The sequence below is a fragment of the Lepisosteus oculatus genome, chromosome 20, assembly GCF_040954835.1.
Source record: "Lepisosteus oculatus isolate fLepOcu1 chromosome 20, fLepOcu1.hap2, whole genome shotgun sequence".
NCBI classification, from domain to species: domain Eukaryota; kingdom Metazoa; phylum Chordata; class Actinopteri; order Semionotiformes; family Lepisosteidae; genus Lepisosteus; species Lepisosteus oculatus.
In genome coordinates this window covers 9,223,896-9,247,054 of record NC_090715.1, presented here as the reverse complement: position 1 = coordinate 9,247,054, position 23,159 = coordinate 9,223,896, and the positions used below count along the sequence as shown (strand labels likewise).

The 23,159-nt window shown below is 36.1% G+C and overlaps 1 protein-coding gene across 1 annotated transcript; it reads right to left on the bottom strand.

The window, feature by feature from the left end:
• Positions 1 to 2,396: 2,396 nt before the first annotated feature.
• cdh31 (cadherin 31) lies at positions 2,397 to 21,161 on the bottom strand. Its single transcript, XM_069181370.1, has 17 exons — positions 21,072 to 21,161; positions 18,496 to 18,782; positions 17,555 to 17,672; positions 11,955 to 12,196; positions 11,570 to 11,713; positions 10,023 to 10,178; positions 9,794 to 9,938; positions 9,377 to 9,549; positions 9,052 to 9,180; positions 8,636 to 8,821; positions 8,110 to 8,354; positions 7,594 to 7,736; positions 7,289 to 7,513; positions 5,589 to 5,807; positions 5,252 to 5,382; positions 4,645 to 4,794; positions 2,397 to 4,322 (listed from the first exon to the last, which is right to left on the bottom strand). Exons 2-17 carry the CDS (start codon positions 18,544 to 18,546, stop codon positions 4,116 to 4,118), a joined length of 2,664 nt encoding a protein of 887 aa, XP_069037471.1. The 5' UTR covers positions 18,547 to 18,782; positions 21,072 to 21,161; the 3' UTR covers positions 2,397 to 4,115.
• Between the last annotated feature and the right edge of the window lie 1,998 nt (positions 21,162 to 23,159).

The following is a 23,159-nucleotide window of genomic DNA, read 5'->3' as shown; positions in this document are numbered from 1 at the left end:
GGCACAACGGAATTCCAGCAGCAGGCTTTGCCATAACCGATCCTCGGGATTCGGCTGCCTTGCTTCTGGTGCGCACAATACATAGTTCTAAAATAAGTCAATATTCCAAACCTTGAGAAAAGGGATGTAAGCAAAATTCCAAAGCCCGGGAGCGTTCTAAACCCTGAAGTAAAACCATTCCAAAGGGGGCAGTGCTATTGGACTACACCACAGAACACCAAATACGAGTGTTGATTATAATTCAATACTGTGTGATGAAATTAGTCATTTTTTTGCAAAAAGAGAAGTAGTTATTATGTGAGAATTTAATTTTCCATGGATAGACGGGGAAACGCCTACTCTACAGGAACGTCTGAAGCAGAAACAGAAATGGTACAAGTGGTAATGGTGTTTCTTACCCAGTATGTCAGAGCTACTGTACTACAAGAGGAAATGCTTGTACAGATCTTGGCGTTTCAAACAATCAAGACAGAGTTTGGCAATCAGGAATGAGAGAAACATTAGGAAACTGTGGTCATAATATGGTGTAAAGGAACCAGTAAAGGTTTATTCCATGCTGAAAAGAGAAAAAAGGAAACAACGCTTTAGCTGTGGAGCCTTCCTCGGGTGTAGCTTTGAAGTGATTTTTGAAAGTACAAGTTGAGCCCAAAGCTGAGTTTTTAGGAATGAGTAAAACAAAGTAAAACAGTGTTCCAAAGAGTTGAACAAATCAATTAGAAAAAAAAATAAAGGGAAAAGAAAGAGTTTTCTTAAATATTTTAAAATTAGAGGATTAGAAAGTACAATTAACTGCAAACCTAGGATATCAGTAAGCATAAGGGAGAAATTGACTAGTCTTTGTTCAAATCCCAGGTAAGATACTGCTGTTGTTGCATATAGTATCTTCCCCAGATCTCTCTAGAAAAAATAACCTGCTGTATAAATGGTTGCAAATGTCACTTTGGATCAAAACATTAAAAAGAATGGTGATAAATCTGGGACAAGTAATTATACATCAACAGATGTCTTGTTACTGTAATGTTATGGAAGCAATAATTAATTCAAAGTATTGACTATATATGGAAATCAGATTCTAGGGATAAGTCAACATGGATTTATACCAATTAGAAAACAGAGTATAGAGAATAGGTGAATTCTCAAACTGGGGTATAATTTGTGGAATACCACATGGATCTGTACTGTACCACTGCTATTTCTGGTTCTGGTTAAATAAGTAAACAAGTCACATTTGCAGATGGTACAAAAGTAAGGGGAAATATCATAGAAGCAAAAAAAAATTCAAACAGACTTTTTCTCAAGACTCTGGTAGAACAGGTAGAACTCACTCAGCTTTCTAGCTTCAAAAGTGTTACAATGTGCAACAGGGAAATCAAAAGGTTATAGAGTTACATTAGGCTGTTTAGAAAGCCCAGATGATGATGATAATAGAAGAAGAAGCTTATCTTAGCACTTTACAGGGAAAGAAGTAAACAAAAATAGAAGAAAACAATCAACAAAGATTGGAGATAAAATTAACACAAATATGATGGCTTAAAATTCAGTAGAGGGTACAGTGAACAGACAGACACCAATTAAATCCTTTCTGAAGAAGGTTTGCAGTCTGAATTTGAATCTGCTCAGGTTGGGTGACCTATGTCCTTAGAGATCGTGTTAGAGAAGCTGACTTCTGGACACACCGAAGTTTGATCAGTGTGGATTTAGATAGCCCCGCAAGTAAGGCATTGCAGTAATGAATTTTAAAAAAAATGATTATGTTGACCAGCTTTTCTGCTAGTCAGAAACAACATCGGATGTATTCTGGCGATATTTATGAGATGGAACAATGATGTTTTTAACTATTGTTTCACATGATGTTTGCTACAGATGCAATATTGACATTCCCGGAAGTTTTATTAATAGGCATCACCTAACAGGAGTTCAGCAAACCTACCGCATAGCAAGATTTACTTGCCTCTGTAAACTCCAATCTTATACTGTACGATCTCAGAATGATAAAATTGTTAAAGAGAATGAAGATTGTGCTTTAAGATGCTGTTCAGATGTAATTTATACAATTCAGCATAGACTATCATCAAGAGTATAATTTCTCTGTGTCTTTGAGCCAGGGAAGATGGCTTTGATACCACTTTAAACTGTATAGAATGAGCTGAATTGCTGCTATATGTAGAAATCAATTAAATGGAAAACCAATCAACTAAGAAAAAAAAAACTGGGCACATCTGATCATTTTATACCAGTTTCATAAAGAATCAAATACACTAGAATTGTTTGCATTTATCACAAAGCAAATATAAAATCACACTTCATTAAATTAACTTCATAACGGGGCAAACTTTACAACTTCAAGTCACTGAAAAAAGTAGCAACCAGTGCTAATTATTAAAGCAAAAACTAACTGCATTTGTAATCTTTATTTTCAACTGAGTATTGATGGAGGGAAGTATGGCAAACCTTAGAAATGCATTTAAGATGAAGCATTGCCACCTAGTGTTTTATATAGAGATTTGAAAGTGAAAATATTTTTCAGTACATCTTTAGAGACCTTTGGTGTTGACATTAACCCTAGGCAATACAGTTTTGACAGTCCCACTAAAAATTACAGTAACTGGGTTTGTAAAGGTTTATTTAAGGCAGATTAAGATTCCTGCAGACTTGTACAGTTATGTATCAGATTTCAAAATAAAATAAGTCCAAATGTTACCGCCTGGTGAAGATTCTAACACTTCAACAGTTTATTGGTAATTAGAACATCCCAATAAAGCTGCACTGTAAAATTTAAAATCATGTTTGACAATTACATTTCTGATTTTATTGAATTCATTCATCACACCATGTGGCAATTAACAGGTCTAGTGGATTATTGTATTATAATACTGTACACTTGTATGCAGTTGCAGTAATAAGTTCAAATATTTAGCTGCATCGGCATGCATAGGCTGCGAAAGAACAGGCAGAGGTTTATTCCATGCTGAAAAGAAAGGACAATGTATCGAAAGGCTCCACAGGTGAAACATGTGAATAAACCTCTGCCTGTTCTGTTGATTAATTATTTCTGCAATTAGTTGATTTGCAATTGAGTGCAAATCCAATCTACTACTAGCAAGGATTAATTATTCAATTTAGAACTAACATTACTGCATCTTAAATTACATTTTCATAAAATATTCCTAAATCATTTAAAAAGGTCAGATATTGCAGGACAATTCTGAACAGCACCATACACTTCTGCATGGGGAATATAAAGAGGACCAATTCTTAGGAAGCCAATTGTACTAAAAGGGCATCCCTCACATACAAATGGAGCGGTATTTTATATTCTAAACAGGACATGAGCTTGACTTCGAGAAATCCTTCTAAAAGATAACAGGTGTATGTTGCCTTTTCGTTAAAAGTTATGAAGTATAAGACACGTTTTTTTAAGGATTTATTTAATAAAATATTTTGATGTATATCTCAAACAGTCCCAAAATAAGCAATAACTGAATTGTTTTTCCTTTCCAGTTTTCACATTCTCTGTTAAAATGCATATGAAAAAAACTAAGCAACAAAAAAAGGCTAGCCTTTAAAAAACAAAAACTATGAAGTTGTCTAACTTCCATCCTTTGGTTACAAGCAGTTCTTTGGTTGTTGAAGGCATTTCCTCTAAATTAGAGAAGGAACTTGTTTTATTCTCTAACAGTAGAAGTTCTAAGTCAATTTTAGTGTAGAATAAATGAAAGGACTTTAAATACATAAAACAGTCTGCTTAAAGTACAAAGAACATCCCATTTCTCATGCCTTTCATATTAAGATTTCAATAGTAATCAGAAATGCAAGATCTTTTTTCAAATTCATAAAAAAGGGTTAAAAAGGATAGGAGTCCATGCAATATTTACAAGCACTAGGCTGAAATCTGCTTATTCTGAATTCACCAAGTTAATATTTCTGAATGGCCTCTTTATAGCAGTAGTGCAGTCAGGAGAGCTTCTTCATCCCCCTGATTGACTCAGCTGAAGACTTAAGTTTCTCAAATTAAAAATAGTGAACTATACAGGTGCACAAATTCAAGGTCACGAGTCAAGTGAATTGTAGTGAAGAGGAAGTTTACAAATTGGGGCTAACTGGCAAAATGGTCTTCAGTCTTCCCCACCACCATACATATCGGCCAGTTTCTTGAAGCGTGGGCCCCATTCACCGAGGCAGTCATAGTCCTGGTCGCCCCCTGAGCTGGAAGAGTTGAGGGAGCTGAGTGAGCCAGCTTCTGAACCGCCTCCTTCATAATCAAACACCAAGAGGGAGTCGTAGGGGGGAGCAGTAGGGTCACTGTCCGCGGCCTTCAAGTTCTGTGGAATTTGGGGAAAAAAAGACAATTTTGATGTATTTTTACTACAGAAAAATGTACAGATCATGAGATTACCACAACAACCCCGTTGCTTCAAAATTTCTACTAAAGCAGTTTGACTTTCAGTTTACCTGTTGTATTATGTGATTTCTTTTTGGCAAGAATAATTTGATTAATTTTATAACTATTTAGCATGTATGATAAAATCAGTTTAAAGGTAAAGGGTATAGACATCAATAGTTTAGGCCTTTCTACTTTAACAAAGGAGTTTGATAGAGAGATTACACATGAACAGGAAACAATGGCTTCCATGCAGAACTTACATCCTCAATAAAGTTTCCAATTTCCTCAGGGTTAGCAGGCCGGGGTCTGTATTGAGGAGCAGGTAGGCCAGTAAATGTTGGAACCACGTCATTACGGAACACTTCAGGACGATTATCCAGACCTCTGTGCAGCTGGCTCAAGTCATATTCCTGTGTACAAAATATAAAGTATATTCATCAAAAATGTTGCTTCAATCCCACATTCACAATAATGCCACAGTTCCCTTATCAACCTTTACCGATTGCCTGAAAGTTAAGGGTATCCCTGCGTATTCTTGAGTTTAAAGATAACGTAAGGTTACTAAATCATTTGGGCTCTCCTGTTTAGATTAATCAAAAGGTGACTCAGTTTTTTTTTTTTTAATATTCCCTTTTATGATTTCTCTTCAAATTTTAAAACCTACTCCTTGCTATACTGACAACCAAAGAAGGCCCCACAGCCAAAATGCTGTCTCTTTTCCTTTCAACATGGAATAAACCCTTTACCCGTTTCCTTTGCTCCTTACTATACAGTACTCTACACATATTGTACCCACCTAATGAGCCACACTGACCAGTTTTCTCTCGGATGTTGGATATAAAATGTTGGCAAAGTCTTAACACCCACCTGATCTTCCTCTCCACCACCTTCTTCATCGTAATAGAAGACATTGTCACGAATGTCATCCTCTGGAATCAGAGGCTCTTTTTTTACCCTGGTCCTTCTTCTGAGGAACATCAGCAGCAACAGAATCAGAACTGTGGGTTACAGACAGAGTTGCATTCAATACTCAACATCCAATTTTTGTCACCTCAGTGACTCGAGACTCAACCCTGGAGGTTGAATAGCTTGCAATCCATTCATTGGACGTCTGGCTCCAATATAATGTGCTTGTCTACATGGTCTAAAGCATTTCAAGTTTTACAACAGAAAAATACTCAAAACAAAGCCTAATATGACTTACGTAGCAGTCCCAGAATGGCTCCCAAAACACCAAGTATTCCAGGCAGGGAAACCAGTGCATCACGAACAGGCATGCATTCTGGGTCTGGTCCTTTACAGTTACAGACTTTTGCTAGAAGAGTACTATCCTGGAAGTTTTTTGCAGCATCGAAGATCCGCAGGACAACATTGTAGTCACCCTGCTCCAGCTTTGTTTTAAGCTCCAACACAACACTAGTTTCTAAAGAAGAGAGGAGAAAAAAAATTGGTTGCAGATAATTGTTTAGAACACTTTAAAGAAAATACTGAACTCCTGTAGCAATGGCAGCAAACGCAGAATGAAGGTAAGCCTTTACCATTACCTGATCTACCTTATCCAAAAGTTGGTAATCTTATATACCAACAAATTTCAATTACACTGCAAAAAGTATGACAAGATTCTGAAACAGTAAAGAATTACATCAAGCTAAAATATAACAATGCAGCACAATCAGAATGAAGACTTTACCCTCTTTTTTTTTTAATCCTAAACAAACCTGCTTTGAAATGTCTAGGTAAATTAAGTTAGTATTGCAATCTACTTCATAAATATCTACTATACTGTGAAGTGGCAAAAACCATCACAAAGCCACGTTTCAAGGCTCCCCATGTATACTAAAATCACTAGTTAAAATCTGATAAAATGTCAAATTTCAAAGAGAAGGAAAATCAACGTGAGTGTCACAAGTTCTCAATGTCCTTATATGGACAGCAAAATCAGTAAACTTATTTCAATGGTGAAATTAATCACAGAACTGTTCACTAAAAATAAAGAGAAAGCATTTAACATTTACATTACAATTTTCTGTATATATATACACTGATGGAAAAAAGAAATGCAACATTTTCTGGAATGAGAATCCTCTAGTTATAGATACTTTATTGATCCTGTGAGGGAAATTGCAGAAATATAGATTATATCCTTTCACAAAAAGTTGTCAGCTTGTGCAGTGAAGCATTGCAACTTTAGGTGCACTTTTAACCAACGAGGTTCAGGTGGAACAAAGCCTGATCAGGTCACCTTTATAAAGGCCTTAATTCGAAGCTTAGGTCACTGCAAGAAAAAGGCCACACTTGGTTTTCTGTGCATTCCAGAATGCCTCGAATGTCACCAGAAGCAAAAAGAGGGCCACTTGCATGCTGCAGGCAGGCATGTCATGTGCCAGCGTTGCCAGACACTATGGAGTGAGCCGCTCCACTGTGTTCCAACTGCAGAGAAGGTATCAGCAGACCGGCATGACAGATGACTGTCCAAGATCCGGTCGCCCTCGAGTGACCACGCCAGAGCAGGACCAACACATCAGACTGGTCCATCTGAGAGATCGTTTCAGATCTGCCACCCAAACTGCTGCTGAAACTGCCGGCAGAAAATGCCCACATCAGTGACAGGACAGCGAGGCTCCATGCTGCTGGCCTTAGAGCAAGGCCACCTGTCAGAGGCCCTCTGCTCACACCTCCTAGACGTCACACCTGACTGGCTTGGGCCAGACAGAGGCTGCGATGGACTCATCAGCAGTGACATCAGGTGCTCTTCAAATATGAGGCACTCTTCAGCCTGTTCCACATTGAAGGGTAGGCCAGAGTGTAGAGGAGGAGGTGTTGCATTTTCCCCCCCCAATCATTATATAATCAAAAGAAGCAATTCCTCCTATAAGAACCATGAGAATTCATAAAGAAAAATACTTTTCTCATCCATTGTAGCAGTCCAATTATTCTTGGAGTTCCCTTGGAGAACCACACTGAACGGATCAGCATTTTCAGGACTATCTTTGTCCGTAACGGACAGCAGTACAGGACTAGATTCTTCATTACAGATGGTGATCTCTCTCTCTTCAATTGTTGGAGCATTGTCATTAACATCCTGGAGCTCTATAAGAAGTGTCCCAGTGCCAGTTGCAGGAACTTGATCTGTAACACAAATAGCACATTAAAAATCTGGAAAAATGAAATTTAAAATGTTTAATCAAGAATGTAGCAAAGAGTTTTACCATCATCAAATGCCAGAATGAGAGCTTTATACATCCCATCTTTGACATAAGGAGACTCTCTGTCCATAGTGTTCCTCACTTTGATAAGCCCTGTATCTTTGGCAACACTTAGCCACCCTGCAGGATCACTTCCTATTCGATACCTGAAGGAAACATCACAGAAAAGACTTGTACAGGACTTGTTTCACATAGCTCCAATTTTCATACTAGATAGAAATGACTTCTGAATATTACAATATTAACCAACATTGGGAAAGCTAACGATGTATATTTAATAAACTTTAGTCACACATTTGTACATCAAGTCATACACGGCATCACTGTACCTTTATATGTACACCTTGAACTTAGATTATTTAGTTTGTGCCCTTTATCAATATAGCACCTTCACCAGTAGTTCTAGGACATTACAAAGAGATTAGAATAACAATAAAGCATGTGAACATGAAAATTAGACCCTAGTTGTTCTACCAAGAACTCCTCTGACTGTAATAAAGGCATGAGAAAGGTCCTTACCCTACAGTCTGCTTTCTTGCAGTGTCTGGATCTGTAGCTTTATATACATCCAGCTCTGTTCCGATTTCAAGGTCCTCTGACCGGCGGATTGTTTTTTGAGGTGGATCAAAGATCGGGGCCTCATTAACATCCTCCACATTTACAACAACAGTAGCAGTGGCTGTTGGCAGTCGAGTGGCAAAGGGCACTTCATTTTCTACTGTAATCAATAAAGTGTACTTGCTGTTCTTCTCAAAATCAAGACCCTTGAAGTGAATAAGAACCAGACATCTGTCACGTCCACACAAATATCTAGACGTTTTCATGATGTTTAAACTATAATGGTGTCACTCAGAAAAAAAAAGCACCTGGTAGTTCCGTCTTCTGAAGCAGTGACTTCAAGTAGTAAATGCCATTTACAAAACCTAAATCTACATTTAAGAACTTACTAAGAATTACAAAGTCTTACAATTAAAATAATCGTTTCTCTACACAAACGTATATCTTTATTAGCATTTAATCTAACTTCAGGGAACCTCAATCTTACCTTTGCAGTTCTAACAATGCCCTCCATCTTGCCAGGCCCAGTGCTGACATTGAAGAACCCTCCTTCATTCCCTTTGACGATTGTATACCTGGTGTTCCAGGCTGGTGTGTGTGGTTCATCCATATCGGTCACTGGTAGTTTCACCACCTCAAAGTCTACTTTGTTTTCAGGCACAGTAACAGTATACTGCAGAATTAAAAAAAAATTGATATTACATTTGATCCACGGAACTAGAAAACATCCTATTTTATCTACAACACAATGAAATTAATACTGGCCTTAATGATGCTTAATACTGGCCTGACCAGAATGAAAAAAGTGAATCAAGGCATAAGAATTAAAACACTGTGTGCAATTCATCTTTCAGCATTTGATCTTGAATGGGGTGGAAAGAAACGACAAAAAGCAGAACTTACCGAAACCTGTGTGAACTGTGGAGCGTTGTCATTACTGTCTGTTACAGTGATGACTGCAGTGGCAGTGGTCAGCCGACCTGCCCCATCCATATCAGAAGCTCCAATCAGCAGTGTATATTCAGGGTTTTGCTGAAATTATAGAGACAGGCTGTAAGATTGATTTAATTATTTTAATAATCTCACTTATGTTTCAAGGAAACCCGTTAACTAGGATTCAGGAAACCTGCATGGGATCACAGAAAGGTCTTGAATTCTATCCTTTCAGCACCACCTTTAAATAAGAGATTTTCCTTAATCCTTAAACTGTGATAAATTATGAACATACCTCTCTGTCCAGTCCAGGCGAAGCAACACTTATCACTCCACTCACTGGGTTGATCATAAACATGTTGGGATTTGGCTCCTTAGGTTCTTGGCTTATGATGCTGTACTTGATAATCCCATTATCTGTATTAGGATCATCTTTGTCTGTTGCAGTTACGGTCATGAAAGCAGTACCTTAAAATATGAAATGCAGCGACAAAATGAAAGATCCACATGCATAGGACTGCAAAGTGCACATAAGCACTGTATCACAGTGCTACAGTATGAACGAATAAAACTGCAATAAATGGTCTAATCTTATACCTTAAGCATAATGTAAGAGGTGAGCAGTTTGAAGACTGAACGTGATGATACACATAGCTATAAGAAAAAGTCCTTTAAAACACAGCCATGAAATTGCAAAAAAAATAGCTCTTACCTGGTGGAGATGCTTCTGTGGCATTGCCCAGAAAGGTGTCTTTGGTAAATTCAGGACTGTTATCATTCTGATCAATAACATTAATAATGATTTCCATAGGATCCTCTGCTGTTCCCCCACCAGCAGCAACAGCATGAGCCAAAAGCTAGAAATAAACATTAATGTTTACCGACATAAATTAAACACGAAGACCTGGAAAACTTAAAAAGGACTTAAAAACCGAGTTTACCGTATAATGGTCTATCTTCTCTCTGTCCAACGGCTGGGTTACGTACATCTGTCCAGTGTGCTTGTCAATGGTGAAAATCCCTAACGGGGGCTGATCTGCTCCTGGTCCAGTAATGCTGTATATAATTTGTACCTCTTTGTCATTATTGGATTTGATCTGAAATAAAAAAAGTTAAATGTCCTAATTGTTTTTCAAGCAACACGTCATGCCGACTGTCCCTCACTTTAGAGAGAAGACTTAAAAGGGAGTAAGAACTGTAACATTTAAGCTGGGAATCATTGATCATTTTTTACTATATACTCTCCCAATGTTTTCATTTAAGTGGTCTTACTTTAGGGCTAGGCGTCCTGTACAACAGATGGAAACTGAAGTACCACATGCCCGCAAATAGCAGAAGCCACCATCATGCAAGTAGTCAAGAAAGCCCCAGCATTGAACTGCACATTTCTCTGCAATAAATTTGCAGATTTCTTAAACAGTATGAATAGTGAGGACTCAGACATTTTCTATTACAGTAACTCTATACTGTGCACCCACTCTACACTGACAGTGCTGTGACAAGTTTGAGAGGTCCACAAGAGGAATGCTGGCGACATTTGACTAGTGACATGACACTTGAATCAATATCATCCGGACCATAGGGATCAATCTGCACTCAAAGTGTGCAGTTAAACCGTTTGTGCCACTTGGGAGTACTCCTCAACATAATAACTTATATTATTGTTAATTATATTAAACATAACTTACTATAAACCATTTTATTATCTATATCATTCTGCATCAGGCAAGAATAACTAATCCGGTTTGCATCTAAAAATAATTATACCACTTCTAAAGCATTTCAGAACACTAATGTTACCATCCTGCCAGATCCTAATGATTGTGGATATTATCAAATTAAATCAGCAAGTAACTAAGGCATACATAAGGAAAAGCTAAAGCTTTACTGCTAACATTCTCCAACATTAACTAGTACAGTACCCTCAACTTTTCTCTGTATACAAAATAAACCCATATTAGCCATAATACACCCTACTTAGCAGAAGGTACCTCTTTTAAGAAAGAGGTGTCAGAGGTTTGCCACAGAAAATGGCTTGAATACTTTATCATGATTGCATTCAGATGAAGGAAATTCGGGAAGGAACCTGCAAGTAGTAGGAGTGACCGTTTTACTAAAAGCATCAGCCAGCAAATACTACACAGAGTGCCCTAATCATCCTTCAGCACCTGCCTGAAATGGTGGTCACACTTGAATCAGAAATATCTGGGCCAACCTGCTGTCTACATGAGTAGTTTTATTATTTAAGCCACTTTGGAGTCACACGTAAAGCTTTCTGGAGGCTTATTATGATCTCTATAATTCTGATACAGGCTAATTGGCTAGTATAATTATAATTAAAGAGTCACTAAATACCATACACATGATTTATAACAGCTGGGTGTGGGTGCTGGGAGTAAAACATCACACTTACACAAAGTACAGATAAGATACAATTATATTCAGTTACATTATAAATTTGTAATACAATAAGTTAATGATGACGTACCTTAACCAGAGTTTGTGGGAAAGTGCCTCTGTTGTTTTCAGAAACAGCGATGGGTGGAATGACCCAGTCTCTCTTCTGTCTCTTCCGCTCTCCAGTGGAGGACTGTGGAAACACCAGGACTGGGACGTCTGGAGAGGATTCAGGCTGTGAAAATGATTTGTGTTTTTGTAAATTGTGTAATTTGTGGTGGTATTACAGCTTATAAGTTTAGTTAACGACATAATACTTGATAAAATTGCATCTCAAATTGAGATGCAAAAGAACAGTATAAAAGTATAGTTTTAACAAAAGGAATTTCAATTCTATAATTTAAAAGTACCCCATTTGTAGAATGTGGTCATGACTTTAAGCCATCAGGGGACACTAAAAGCTATGAAGTAATTACCTGTCCAGGAGTGACACTATCCTCATGGTGGTGGTGATGGCTTCTTATCTCATTTTCCACTGTGACTCTTGTGGTCAGTTTTTTCCCACTAGAATCCCAGGCATGGACTGAAAAACGCTTGTGTCCATTATGCAGATTCACAGCTCTCTTCACCTTTATAGTTCCATCTGTGTCCACTTGAAATCGGGAATCATCCGACATATAAAGTGCTCTTTTACGTCCTGAGCAGTCATCAAAAATCACTGCAGAGAGTTGAATTACAGAAGTTTTTCCAACTATAGCAACTTTCATAATCTTTAACTGGAGACAACAAACAGGTAGGCAGGTATGGTTTGACTAACAGAAGCTTAGTGTTCAATATTTTTAGAAATTAAGTGCATTAAGGACAGATGCTCTTTGAAATGAGCCAACTTTAATCTTTACCATTTTCTACATTGGAGGGAATAAAATCAGTTTAGGTGCAGTGGATCTATACATTCAGTAACTCAAGTCAAAATGGGAAAAAATAAGTGCATATGAAAGTTCGGGAAACTAAATGTGAATTACAAAGGTTACATATAAATAACACTTATGTAATTTATGTTACAGAAAACAGGAAAATATTCAATGTTATTGCTTTGGGAAACCTAGAAGAATATTAGCAAAAATGAATCAAGGGCCAGTTCCAATGCTTAAGATAACTATCCAATGCTGTTCCAATGCTTAAGATAACTATCGAATTAATCACCCATTGCAGATTTTAACATACTAGTATTTTTTTGGTTCAGTGAGAGTTTTTGCACAATTTTCATTATATGTACAACAGAGGGTTAACCACATAACCAGATTACACGCTAATCCACACAGTTTACCAACATAACAATTTTGAGAAAACCACAAGACCAGTTTTATTTACTAATAATTGCATGTTCAATGATGTATTCAGGTAGAGGTCTTCTTTTGGACTGCACCAACATATACATGCTTGAATGTCATGAAATAATGAAACAACAATTATTCTCTAATTTAATGAATAAGCATAGGACCCAACTTTAAATTATCCCCATTATCCATTTTTTACTATACTTTCTACATCAAAATGGCAACATCGTTCAGTAATCTGCTGCCTTTGTCATATAAAGACATTCAAAAATTAAAATTTAATGTGAGGCAAGACAAAGCTGGTTACAATGAACAGCTCTTAAGAATCATTAGCTGTCTGCTTTAGCTCAGACCTTCATTATATGATGGTCAGGTAACAATTCCAGGCTTTTTACAAAGCCAGTCTGAGTTCCTGGCAACTCAATGGATTGAATGCAAGCTACACGCCATTAATACTTCACAAATGCACTACATCTGGGTAAGTATATCCTTAAGACAATACAAGCTACACAAAAATGTGTTCACCAAATCTTCAATCATGAGAAGTCAGATTTTATAATAAATTACTGCATTTCCTTTACCTCCTGGCATTCACTTTCATAAAAACTGTTTACGACCTCTTATGGTAAAAGTTACAATGAATTAATAATGGCCCTTGCGTGGATTACATAAAAGCAGCAAATTGCTTTTGAAAGCACTCGGAAGTTGAACTAATCTGAAATGGAATCATACTTTAAGGAACAATGACTCTTTCTCTTCAAAAGTCTCACCGTCCAAGACATTCAAAACATCAGCAGTAGCATATTCCTGCTTTAGTGTGGTGGTAATAGAGTCAAAAGTGCTAAAATCTTTTTTCCCCTTCCGTTAAGAAAAAAAGAATTCTGAAAACAGCATCTCAAAAATATTTTGAGAAGTGACTGTGTCATTTCTACACAGTCTGATTTTAACTGTTAAATTCAAAAGGATTACCTTGGTATATCATCCAAAACCATAATTAATCTTTTGGTTAAATTCACTTGTATAATATTTACAAAAAACAGTTAAAGAGTAAATCATTAAAGTTCCCTTTCTCTAGTTTGCTGAACTATTCCGGTTAAAAGTGAACAAAGCTTAACAATTCCTTGGTTACCAGCTAATTTTGTTGATTAAAAGCCATTTGCCCATTTGTTAGTAATACACTAAACGGTTAAAAAGCAATGGCAAAATAGAAGTCACAAAACATTTTAATCTTTGATATGTAGCTAATCCGATAAGGGTTAATTCTATGCTATGAAACTGCACATTCATTGTTTTATAGAACTGAAGTATATATTCTTGTAATACATTTTGGAACAGTTGAACAGTGTACATATATTCCTACACTTTACAATATTACGCCTGGGGTAGTCATCTTATAGACTGGAGATCTTGCATACTTGCCCAAGAAAGGATCAAATTACCCTCTAGCTCTTAGATTACAGTTTTCTAAACACTGGATGGCAGAGCTCTGCAACAGGAAGGCATAGCACACATTGCTCAATGTTGGCACTAGATGGCAACCTAGGAGTCTTGTTTCACTGGTAGGTAAGCAATAGGATCACGCACCTCAAGAACAAAAAAGGGTATAGCTCTCTAGGCTGCCTTTTAGCTTTTTAAGTGATTAACTGATGTTATGAGACACAAACAACAAAGATATAAAAAAATTTTGGGGAAAAACCTAGGCTATTTCAACCTAGGTTTGAATCTAAATCCTAGGTTATGCAAAATGGAGCTCAACCCCACAATGTCTGTGCTCCCAACAGGTCTACAGCGCCACACATCAACAGGAAGCTTAAGACATGGTCATCCAGTTTTGAGTAATTGAATATTACTTGCATATACACAGAAACATCCTCAAAACCAAAATTTACCATCTAAAACAGAGGTATTTGAAAAGTACAAAGAGACCATGCCAAAATTTTATAGAAGCAGCTATTGGGTTTTAATACAGTTAAAATTTTCTCTTTCTACTTTCATTATAGGAGGCTTCAAACATCCATCCTCAGGATGAAAATAAATTAAGGATATTTTAGCAAATCATTTAAAACTACACTGACATGAATAAGAAATCAGATGCTTACAGTTTTAATATGTTGTTTTAAAGTTTCCTTTTATTTTGAATTGTAATATTTTTATTAAACCTGCTTTACACATTAAAAAGTAAATACACATGAAAAAAATAAGTTCATAATTGTGGAAGCACTCAAACCCTTTTCTGTGGCAAACCGAAATTTAGGTGCAAAATATTAGTGTACTGGCCACACGCCTACAGTACAATGGTCCGGTAGTGAATTTCAAGCAAATTTCATTCAAAGCACATCAGGGATAAAGTCGTTGAAAAGCACAGAAAAAGTTAAATAAGTAAAAAGTTATATAACTGTTAAATACTAGGGGAACAAACAGGACTTTTTGCCTGTGATGTAAGGCTGAATAATGGTGGTTTATATGTAAAATGGCTTTGTTCTCTAAAATAATAAAAAAAAGCACAGATCAGAAGGGTATGAAAATTTAGGTAATTCTACTCATTCTTCAAGAAATTGGACCCAGACTCTGCCTAGATCAGGCCATTCCAACAAAGTAAGCAGCAGAGCAGAGAGGACACTGGTGAGGCCAAGAGGGATCATGCAGTCAATATCCAGAACACTCCACAAAACTAGCTTTTTTGGTACCTTTTAGCAGGTCAATGACCTAAAGCACACAGCTAAAGCTATACCAGAGTGGCTTAAGAACAGAAAAAGGTCCTGAAGTCAATGTCAATGAAGTTGATGGAGACTTGCTTAACATTTGCAGCTATAATTATGATTGGTGCACCAACCAAATATAGAGTTTATAGGTCTGAATACTTATGCAAACAGTATTTCTTTTAATGTTTGTATTGTAAATTTGGTGTTCATGACCCATGATGCCCCTCTCCCCTAGTAAGCCACCATCATGCTGGAATAACGTCAAAAAGATCAATGGCTTAATTTGTGTACAGGTCAGAGAAGCAGGTCTAAGACTTAAGGAAAATAATTCAAGTCTATATCAACTTGCTGTATTTCTCAAAAACAGATTATTCGATTGCATTTTTTCAAGCTTAGTCTTTTGAACCAATTACTTATTAAAAACCAAACAGGATTTTTTCTCCTTTGTAACCACTTATGTTCTATACAAATATTAGCATTATCACATGAAAAAAACATCAGTTATATTAATGGCACAACAAGATGTCTGAAATGTGAAACCAAACTGTCACTATTGAGTCCAACACTTCCTCTTGGAGTTATTTATTTACCAAGTACAAAGGTCTGATCTGCACAGACCCCATAAAGCCATAAAGCCAAGTACGTGCATTACCTAAAGGGAACCATCAGGTATTTTTGGAATAAACACTGAGGATACTACTAAGATTAAATCAATTCAACACTGGATACTGAAGTTCATTTTATTTCTTGATACTAGATTTAAGAAAGATAATCAGGTTGTTGAATGTAACCCATCCGAAAAAGTGAAAGCAAAAAAATTAAAATAAATAGGGTCATCATAGAATTAAGCTATTCAACACAATCCAATACCACAAATAGGGGGTAATCAGCATAAATTAAAAAACTGCAACTATGGCATCAAACAACGTTAAATGTCAAGTTGAGATATTTAAACTTTACTGAGTTTACAGATAAGTCTACATAAAGGGACTTTTCCCAAAGGAGTTGATTTATCCAACATTTTTAAAAAATAAGAAAAAGTAGTATGGCTTCTTGCTTGCACACAGGAGACAAACCTGTTTCTCTACTGAAGCTGATTAAGAGTGATCTTGCTCTGACACGCCCAGTGAAACTAACAGGAATGTTCAGTATATCCAGCTCATGAGATCATAGTTCAGCAGAAAGGTTATTTTAACTCTTACAGTGCCTGCTATAGCATCCTTCTATACTAGCTATAGTACTCACCTTTTACTTTGTCTAAAAAATAACACAAACCTTGACTAAAAAGTCAAAACAGCACAGAGCAAATCTGTTTCTTTACCATCTAGGAGTGGCAAATGAAAGATCTGTTGCCACTAATCCTTCCAGTCTACAACACAAAGCACTATAAACACAATCAAGAAACGGGGAGGGCTTCTTGTTTGCCAACAGGTGAAAGGCTTTATCTTAACAGCTGGAATTTTACAAATTAAGATAACTAAACTGCTACCAAACTAAGCTGTTAAGATGCAGATATCTAAAGGGTTGCTTACTGTGAATGCAGTACAACACTGAATTTGATTTGAAATAATCAGGATGGAACCACGTTGGAGTGTACATCCCTATATATATAAAGCTACATTTCTGTTGGAAAAAAACACACCGTTCTGTTTAGGACAAATGTAAACCTAGTCTGCTTGGCTGAGAAATGTCTAAAAGGCTCTCATGGATCAGGAGAACCTTCTCACAATTACTTGTCTGTCACTACTATTCAAAGGGGACTTATTTTTAATTTAATTCTTTCAAAACACTACGTAAGCATGTCTCTATAAAGCACCCGCACTAAAACGTGGAAGTCTAAAGAAGGTTCTAAAGATTTAAAACGGATAACAACGGGTAACACGAGTCAATAGAAAACAACATCGAAATTGTTTTACAATGATATTGAGAAGTCGCGTAAACGAACGAGAAAATTGTATGCTTGAAAAACAAAGCTTCATATAAAATATATAGCAGATAGTTATGTGTACCAAATCATACACGTATATAATTGCTTACCTCTCCCCAATATCCGGCCCCTCGGCAAATGTTCCCGATTTACTTTGAAGACAAAGCTGTCGGAACTGAAGCCAGGCTGGCATGGCACAGACTCGTCACAAGATCCTGAAGCCAAAACCTATAACAACAAAAACCGAAGACACTCAAGCGGACATTTGTAATACCTGGATGCGAACTTGCGAAATACAGTTTTGACTTGTATGCAAGAAGTAGTAGGAAAATAGAGGGAAAATTACAGGGAGACTAATATAATGATATGATATTATATATATCTCATAAATATCTCATGTTAGTGTAAACGACACTACTATATAAATAAAGTATAGTTTTATTAAAAGGAAGAAAACTAGACCATTTTTGGAAAGGGTTTAGACGCTTTGGTCAAGCTCAAGGAGCCTCTGTTTTCGGGCGACTGTGGGATCCGTTACACGTATTTAAGAAACAAATTCACATTGGCACTTATCAAAAATACTACAAAAACACTAAAAATAAATAGATTGTCTGAGAGGATCCACAGGTATATAACATGGAGTCCGGTTCACCAGTTCTTTAAATCATTTGAAACAGGAAATGGGAACGTACAAGTTTCAGTGTAATATTCTGAAAAGGTAATGCCGTATTTTAAGAACTTTCAAAATATTTTTTCTGAAGGCTTTTTGGTGAAACGTTTTTATTAATAGATTTTCTTCTAGGATTGCTTTAAAAGGTAGCGTTAAAACAGAGCAATCAGCAGGAAGTTATTACAGGCTTCATAATTTTTTAATGTCGACTGATCTACGTTATATGAACACATTGAAAGGATTTTCAATGGGTCTAAAACGCATAAATACAAACTACAATATCGGATGCTTTAAAACCTACGTGCTGTAAGAACTGTTATACTGGGTCAAACGAGATTTCTTTGTGGATCTGGTCGTTTTCAATCAAACACGAAGACTTACCTGGACCAAGAGAAGGATTACTCCCAGCTGTAAACTCCTGACACTCCCCATCAGTTTGAAAGGTTGTATAGAATCCCTTATTTGCAGCCCAAATCTGTTGATTATAAATCCTTAAGAGTCTTTCAACCTTGTGGAAAGGTGTGCTTCCTTCAAAACAGAGGCTGCAACTGCGAAACTCTCGGTCCTAGGTAGTTTCGAACATGCAGTGACGTGTACAGGTGACCTCGCCCATCCCTTCCTTAACGTCTCCGGGCTCCAATTATGGGCATAGCTCCTTTAATCACCACCTGCCAACAGGTAGAGGGTGTAAATCTCCGGGTCCTAATGCTAATAAAGTTCTCAAACAGTGAATTCCCCCTCTTACAAACGAGGATACACCCATACATTTATGTCACCATTTTTATTTCTGGGAAACAACGGATTAAACGCATTTCCTGATTTTAATCTTAATTTTATTTCCCAGTATTAATTCAAAAGACCCATTGCCAGAAATGAAAAGACAATATATATTGAAACACCGCTTTTCGAAATGCCAGAATATAGAGGCATATACAGTATTTGCGTGTAAAAGAGCATTGTGCAAATTGACAAAAAACACTATAAATCAAACTCAAGTTTTATTTTTATGTAGATTTCAGGATATCTTTTCACATCGTCTAGATAACGAAAAATACTACAATGATTTCCCTGATTCCCTCTTTATATGGTCCTATTTGTGACGGTACAAATTAACTAATTCTTAATGGAAATAAATGAATTGTCACCTAAAAACTGGTTAAACGAAGTAACCACATGTAAGTTCTTATTTTAACAAAGTACTTTAAAGACAGCTGTAGTCAAAAAGTATGTATTACAAGGCAGAGATCAAAAGGTTCTCATAATCTTTTACTCTGTGACATTGAAACCCTCCCACTTTACTACATAAAGTAGCTAAGACCATTTAAAAAGATTAATTTAATTCTATAAATATTTAATTACATACTTCAAAAGCCAAATTTAAGCCAAAGACTCTATCATCCCTTCATTGGTTTAAGTACTTCCATCCATCCAATGAAGGATTCTCTAGGTAAAACAGCAGTTTTGAAATTCATCACACAAACTGAGAATCCTCTGAGGCTGTGAAATACAGTCTATATACTTAGGTAACACATTCATGAAACTATCGAAGGAGAAAACAAACCCACTGACAACATCAAGGAAGAAAAAAAACTCTCCTCATGGATGTCTTTCATTTACTTCTTTATTCAATTAAGGAAGCACTTATAATAATGCATAAAGCACTTCCAGTTGTACATTTTCTCAAATGCTTGTATGAACAAACTGATCTCTTTCTAATCTCATTTGTAATAGTGTACAATGATTAAATGGCCTCTAAAGTGCCAGATTTTCTCTTCCAGTTTCACTCATTGGAAAACAGAACTAATTTCTTAGATTTTATACCATTTTGGAACCCCTAAATATTGCTATCAACAAGCTGATCCTCGGTAAACTAACATAACAGAAAGTTCCAGGTTTAATAAAATATACTTTAATGAATAAACCTAAATCTGCATTGCTCAATGACTGAAATAAGAACGCTGAAGTCACTGAAAGGGACACTACCTGTTTGTGTGTATTTTAAGATATGAAGACAAAATTTATATCAGGATAACACTCCTCATATTGACATTCTTCCCTTACATTAAGAAAATCATAGTTTGCTTGGTCAGTTTCAAATCTTCACCACTTTCTGTTAGAGAACGAAATGTAAATGTCTGTTGAAGTTATTCATTAACAGGCTGGACCTACCAATGTTAATATTGTACTACCAGCCAGATGGCAATAAAACATTCTCTGAAGTAGTCCCTTTGGCATTCTTTTATAGAGTTGTTCACAAATACAACATTTTTTGTTAATATAACTGAACATTTAAAAAATTGATTTATTGGTGGCTCATCAGAAACATGGACAACTAACGTAGTTATTCAATCAATACATCTATTAGAATTACTGCATTATAAAGGAACCTATACAAATTATACTACTTAATACCAACAACATACAACCTAAATATAGAACCTAATGCAGTGCTGAACAGATGTTTTTAATCACTTGGTCATGATACTTCATGTGCTAGGTCATATATAAAGAGCAGTTGTTAGAGGACAGGATCATTTCTGCAATAAATACATAAAGGAAATACATCAAGCAACATTTTGCAATTGTCAAACCAAGAGACATTACAAAAAAAATACAAAATGTTTCTTGCTTTCCTGCCATTTCAGAAGCCATTTCATCATCACATACAGTTAGTATGAAGCAATCCTCTGAAGCTACCCTTGGACACCTAGGATGGAAGTAAACACACCCATCCATGTTTACTTCCTCTCAGGTTCTAAAGAAATACAGATTCAAAATGCTGTCCTAAGGCCAGGCAACATGAGCCTTACATATTATTCCTACCCATCTTTTTTACTTTAGTAGCAAGAGTAAGATGTTGTTTCACACCCTTAAAATGTCTATTGTTGTGAATGATATGAAGCCTGTCAAAATTGCAAAGAAATAAGTTCATTAATAAAAAATAAGAAATTATTTACCTTTTCTCAAAACTGGTGAAACAAAGTTTTCTGAAGGCGCTCTTGGCTTACTTGCATAGACTGTACACATGAAGAGAGCATATGTATACTGACTTCATTCTGCACACAGTACACTGAATAGCACTATTCAGCTTCTCTTCCTGGTGGCAGACCCTCGAGATCCTAGAGCCTGCCCCATTCAGAATTGGAAAAACCTAGATTGTTGTCCATAACTAGAAAACTGTTTTTCACTGACTTGGTGCTAATTAACATTTAGAGTAATATGATACAGGTATTGAGCATTCTCTAAAGTATTACAATGAATAATTAACACAATACAAATGCAGCGTATTCTATATTTACTTTACGGATGTAAAGTATATGACGGAATATGAGTTACCCTTTTAGTGTTCCATTGTAAAAAGGACAGGTTTTTTGCAGGATCTAAAAATATATGGTTATTTCAGGTGTTTCGTGTATTTCACTTTGTTAGTGTTTTAAAAGTGAAATAAAACAATTTACCCTTTTGTAAGTGAAGCACATATTTCATCAAGATTTTCAAAAGGAATGTTTAAGGAATACCTTAAACATCTTGTTTTATGTGGTTCTTTTATACAAAACAAAATAAAAGGTCAATATTAAGGTGAGGAAAAGACAAAATAAGAGTCATGTCAGCACAGACAAGCGGAGATGCAGGCATTGTTGCAGTACTTAAACTAGGCATCAGTTTTAGCACAACTTTAATATGCATTTAACAGATATACTGTATACATCTTCAAGCTTTGAACATGCTTCAACGTAGCAGCACTGTATACTATCATAGTGAAAAAATGAAAAACATATGCCACAGTAAAGCAATAACAATTATAATTAGAATGTAATTCTTCCATGTACAGTACCACAAGCCAAATTTTGTTTTCAATTAATATCTATAAAGCCATAAAGCTCAGACAAATGAAAGGCATACAGCCTCTGGGTATAGACGTTTGATATTCAGTTTTAATAAAAAAAAAACCTAAATAGATTAGATTTAAAAACATTTTTCTGCCTATATGTTATTCTCCTCATGAAGTTCTCCTAATTGTCATAAAATACAACGCATCAAGTTTTTATTTCATTTTTAATGTAACATGAAATTCAAATTAGACCAAGTGAGTTGACCTTTTGTTTCTTGTTTCTCAAATACAAAAAACGCCTTTCTTTCCAACATAAACTGCCAGACATACCCTGCCACATGACATTGTATTTTAGGTCTTCCTTCTGTATGCATGTTTTGTAAGAGATTGTGAAAATCAAGGTGCACTTCATGCACAAATGAAAGCTTTAAACTTAATGAAGTTGTAACATCATTATTTTTAAAAAGCTAAGTAACATTTTTTATGATTAATTGGGTTTCAGTTGTTATTTTAAATGTGTATTATATTTAATCATACATGTTTGAATAAGGCCCAAACATTATAAAAATGTAATAAAGCAAAAAAGAACATTAAACAGAAAACATTGTCTGCCACAATAAGGTCTTCAAATACTTGCAGGAAAAGCTGGAAAGAAAAAGACGTATATTTAGTATTTACTCAACGTTCCCAGAGACTCCATGGAGATCCATTATTAAAACCCCTATAATGCAGCAGAAATACCTATGTATGAACATTTCTTCATAGTGATTGAAACCTTTTCATTATGGCTGGTTTCCATTATTTGTGATACCTAACAGTACTCTCATCACTTTCTTTTTGCAGTATAAGTAACTCTAAAATACATTGTTTTGACCAGAGCTTGAAATACAGGATAATAACCACTGTACAGTAATTCACCACAAACATACAATATTATGTGATATATTGCATTTCAGATTACACTTAACTCACGCCAAACCGAGAAAAAAAAAATCACTATGGTGGTTTGGGTTTACCCATGGAAATTCAAAGTAATCCATCCATTGATCTTCTAATAATTTGTTCCAGTTCAGGGCAGCTGGAGCCTAACCCAGCAAGCAACAGGCACAAGGCAGGGTACATGCTGGGCAGGACACCAGTCCATCTCAGGCAGACACAAACAGGCACCACACACTCTCAACAGGGGCAGTTTTCTCAGAAGCCATTTAACCTA

Excerpts from the sequence above, each read along its gene's own strand:
- cdh31 (XM_069181370.1), bottom strand. The coding sequence starts at position 18,546 with ATGGGGAGTGTCAGGAGTTTACAGCTGGGAGTAATCCTTCTCTTGGTC. Across the intron at positions 7,737-8,109 it reads GCAAGAAAGCAGACTGTAGG|GTATCGAATAGGAAGTGATC; the intron begins GTAAGGACCTTT and ends TGTTTCCTTCAG. Across the intron at positions 4,795-5,251 it reads GTGGTGGAGAGGAAGATCAG|GAATATGACTTGAGCCAGCT; the intron begins GTGGGTGTTAAG and ends TTTTGTACACAG.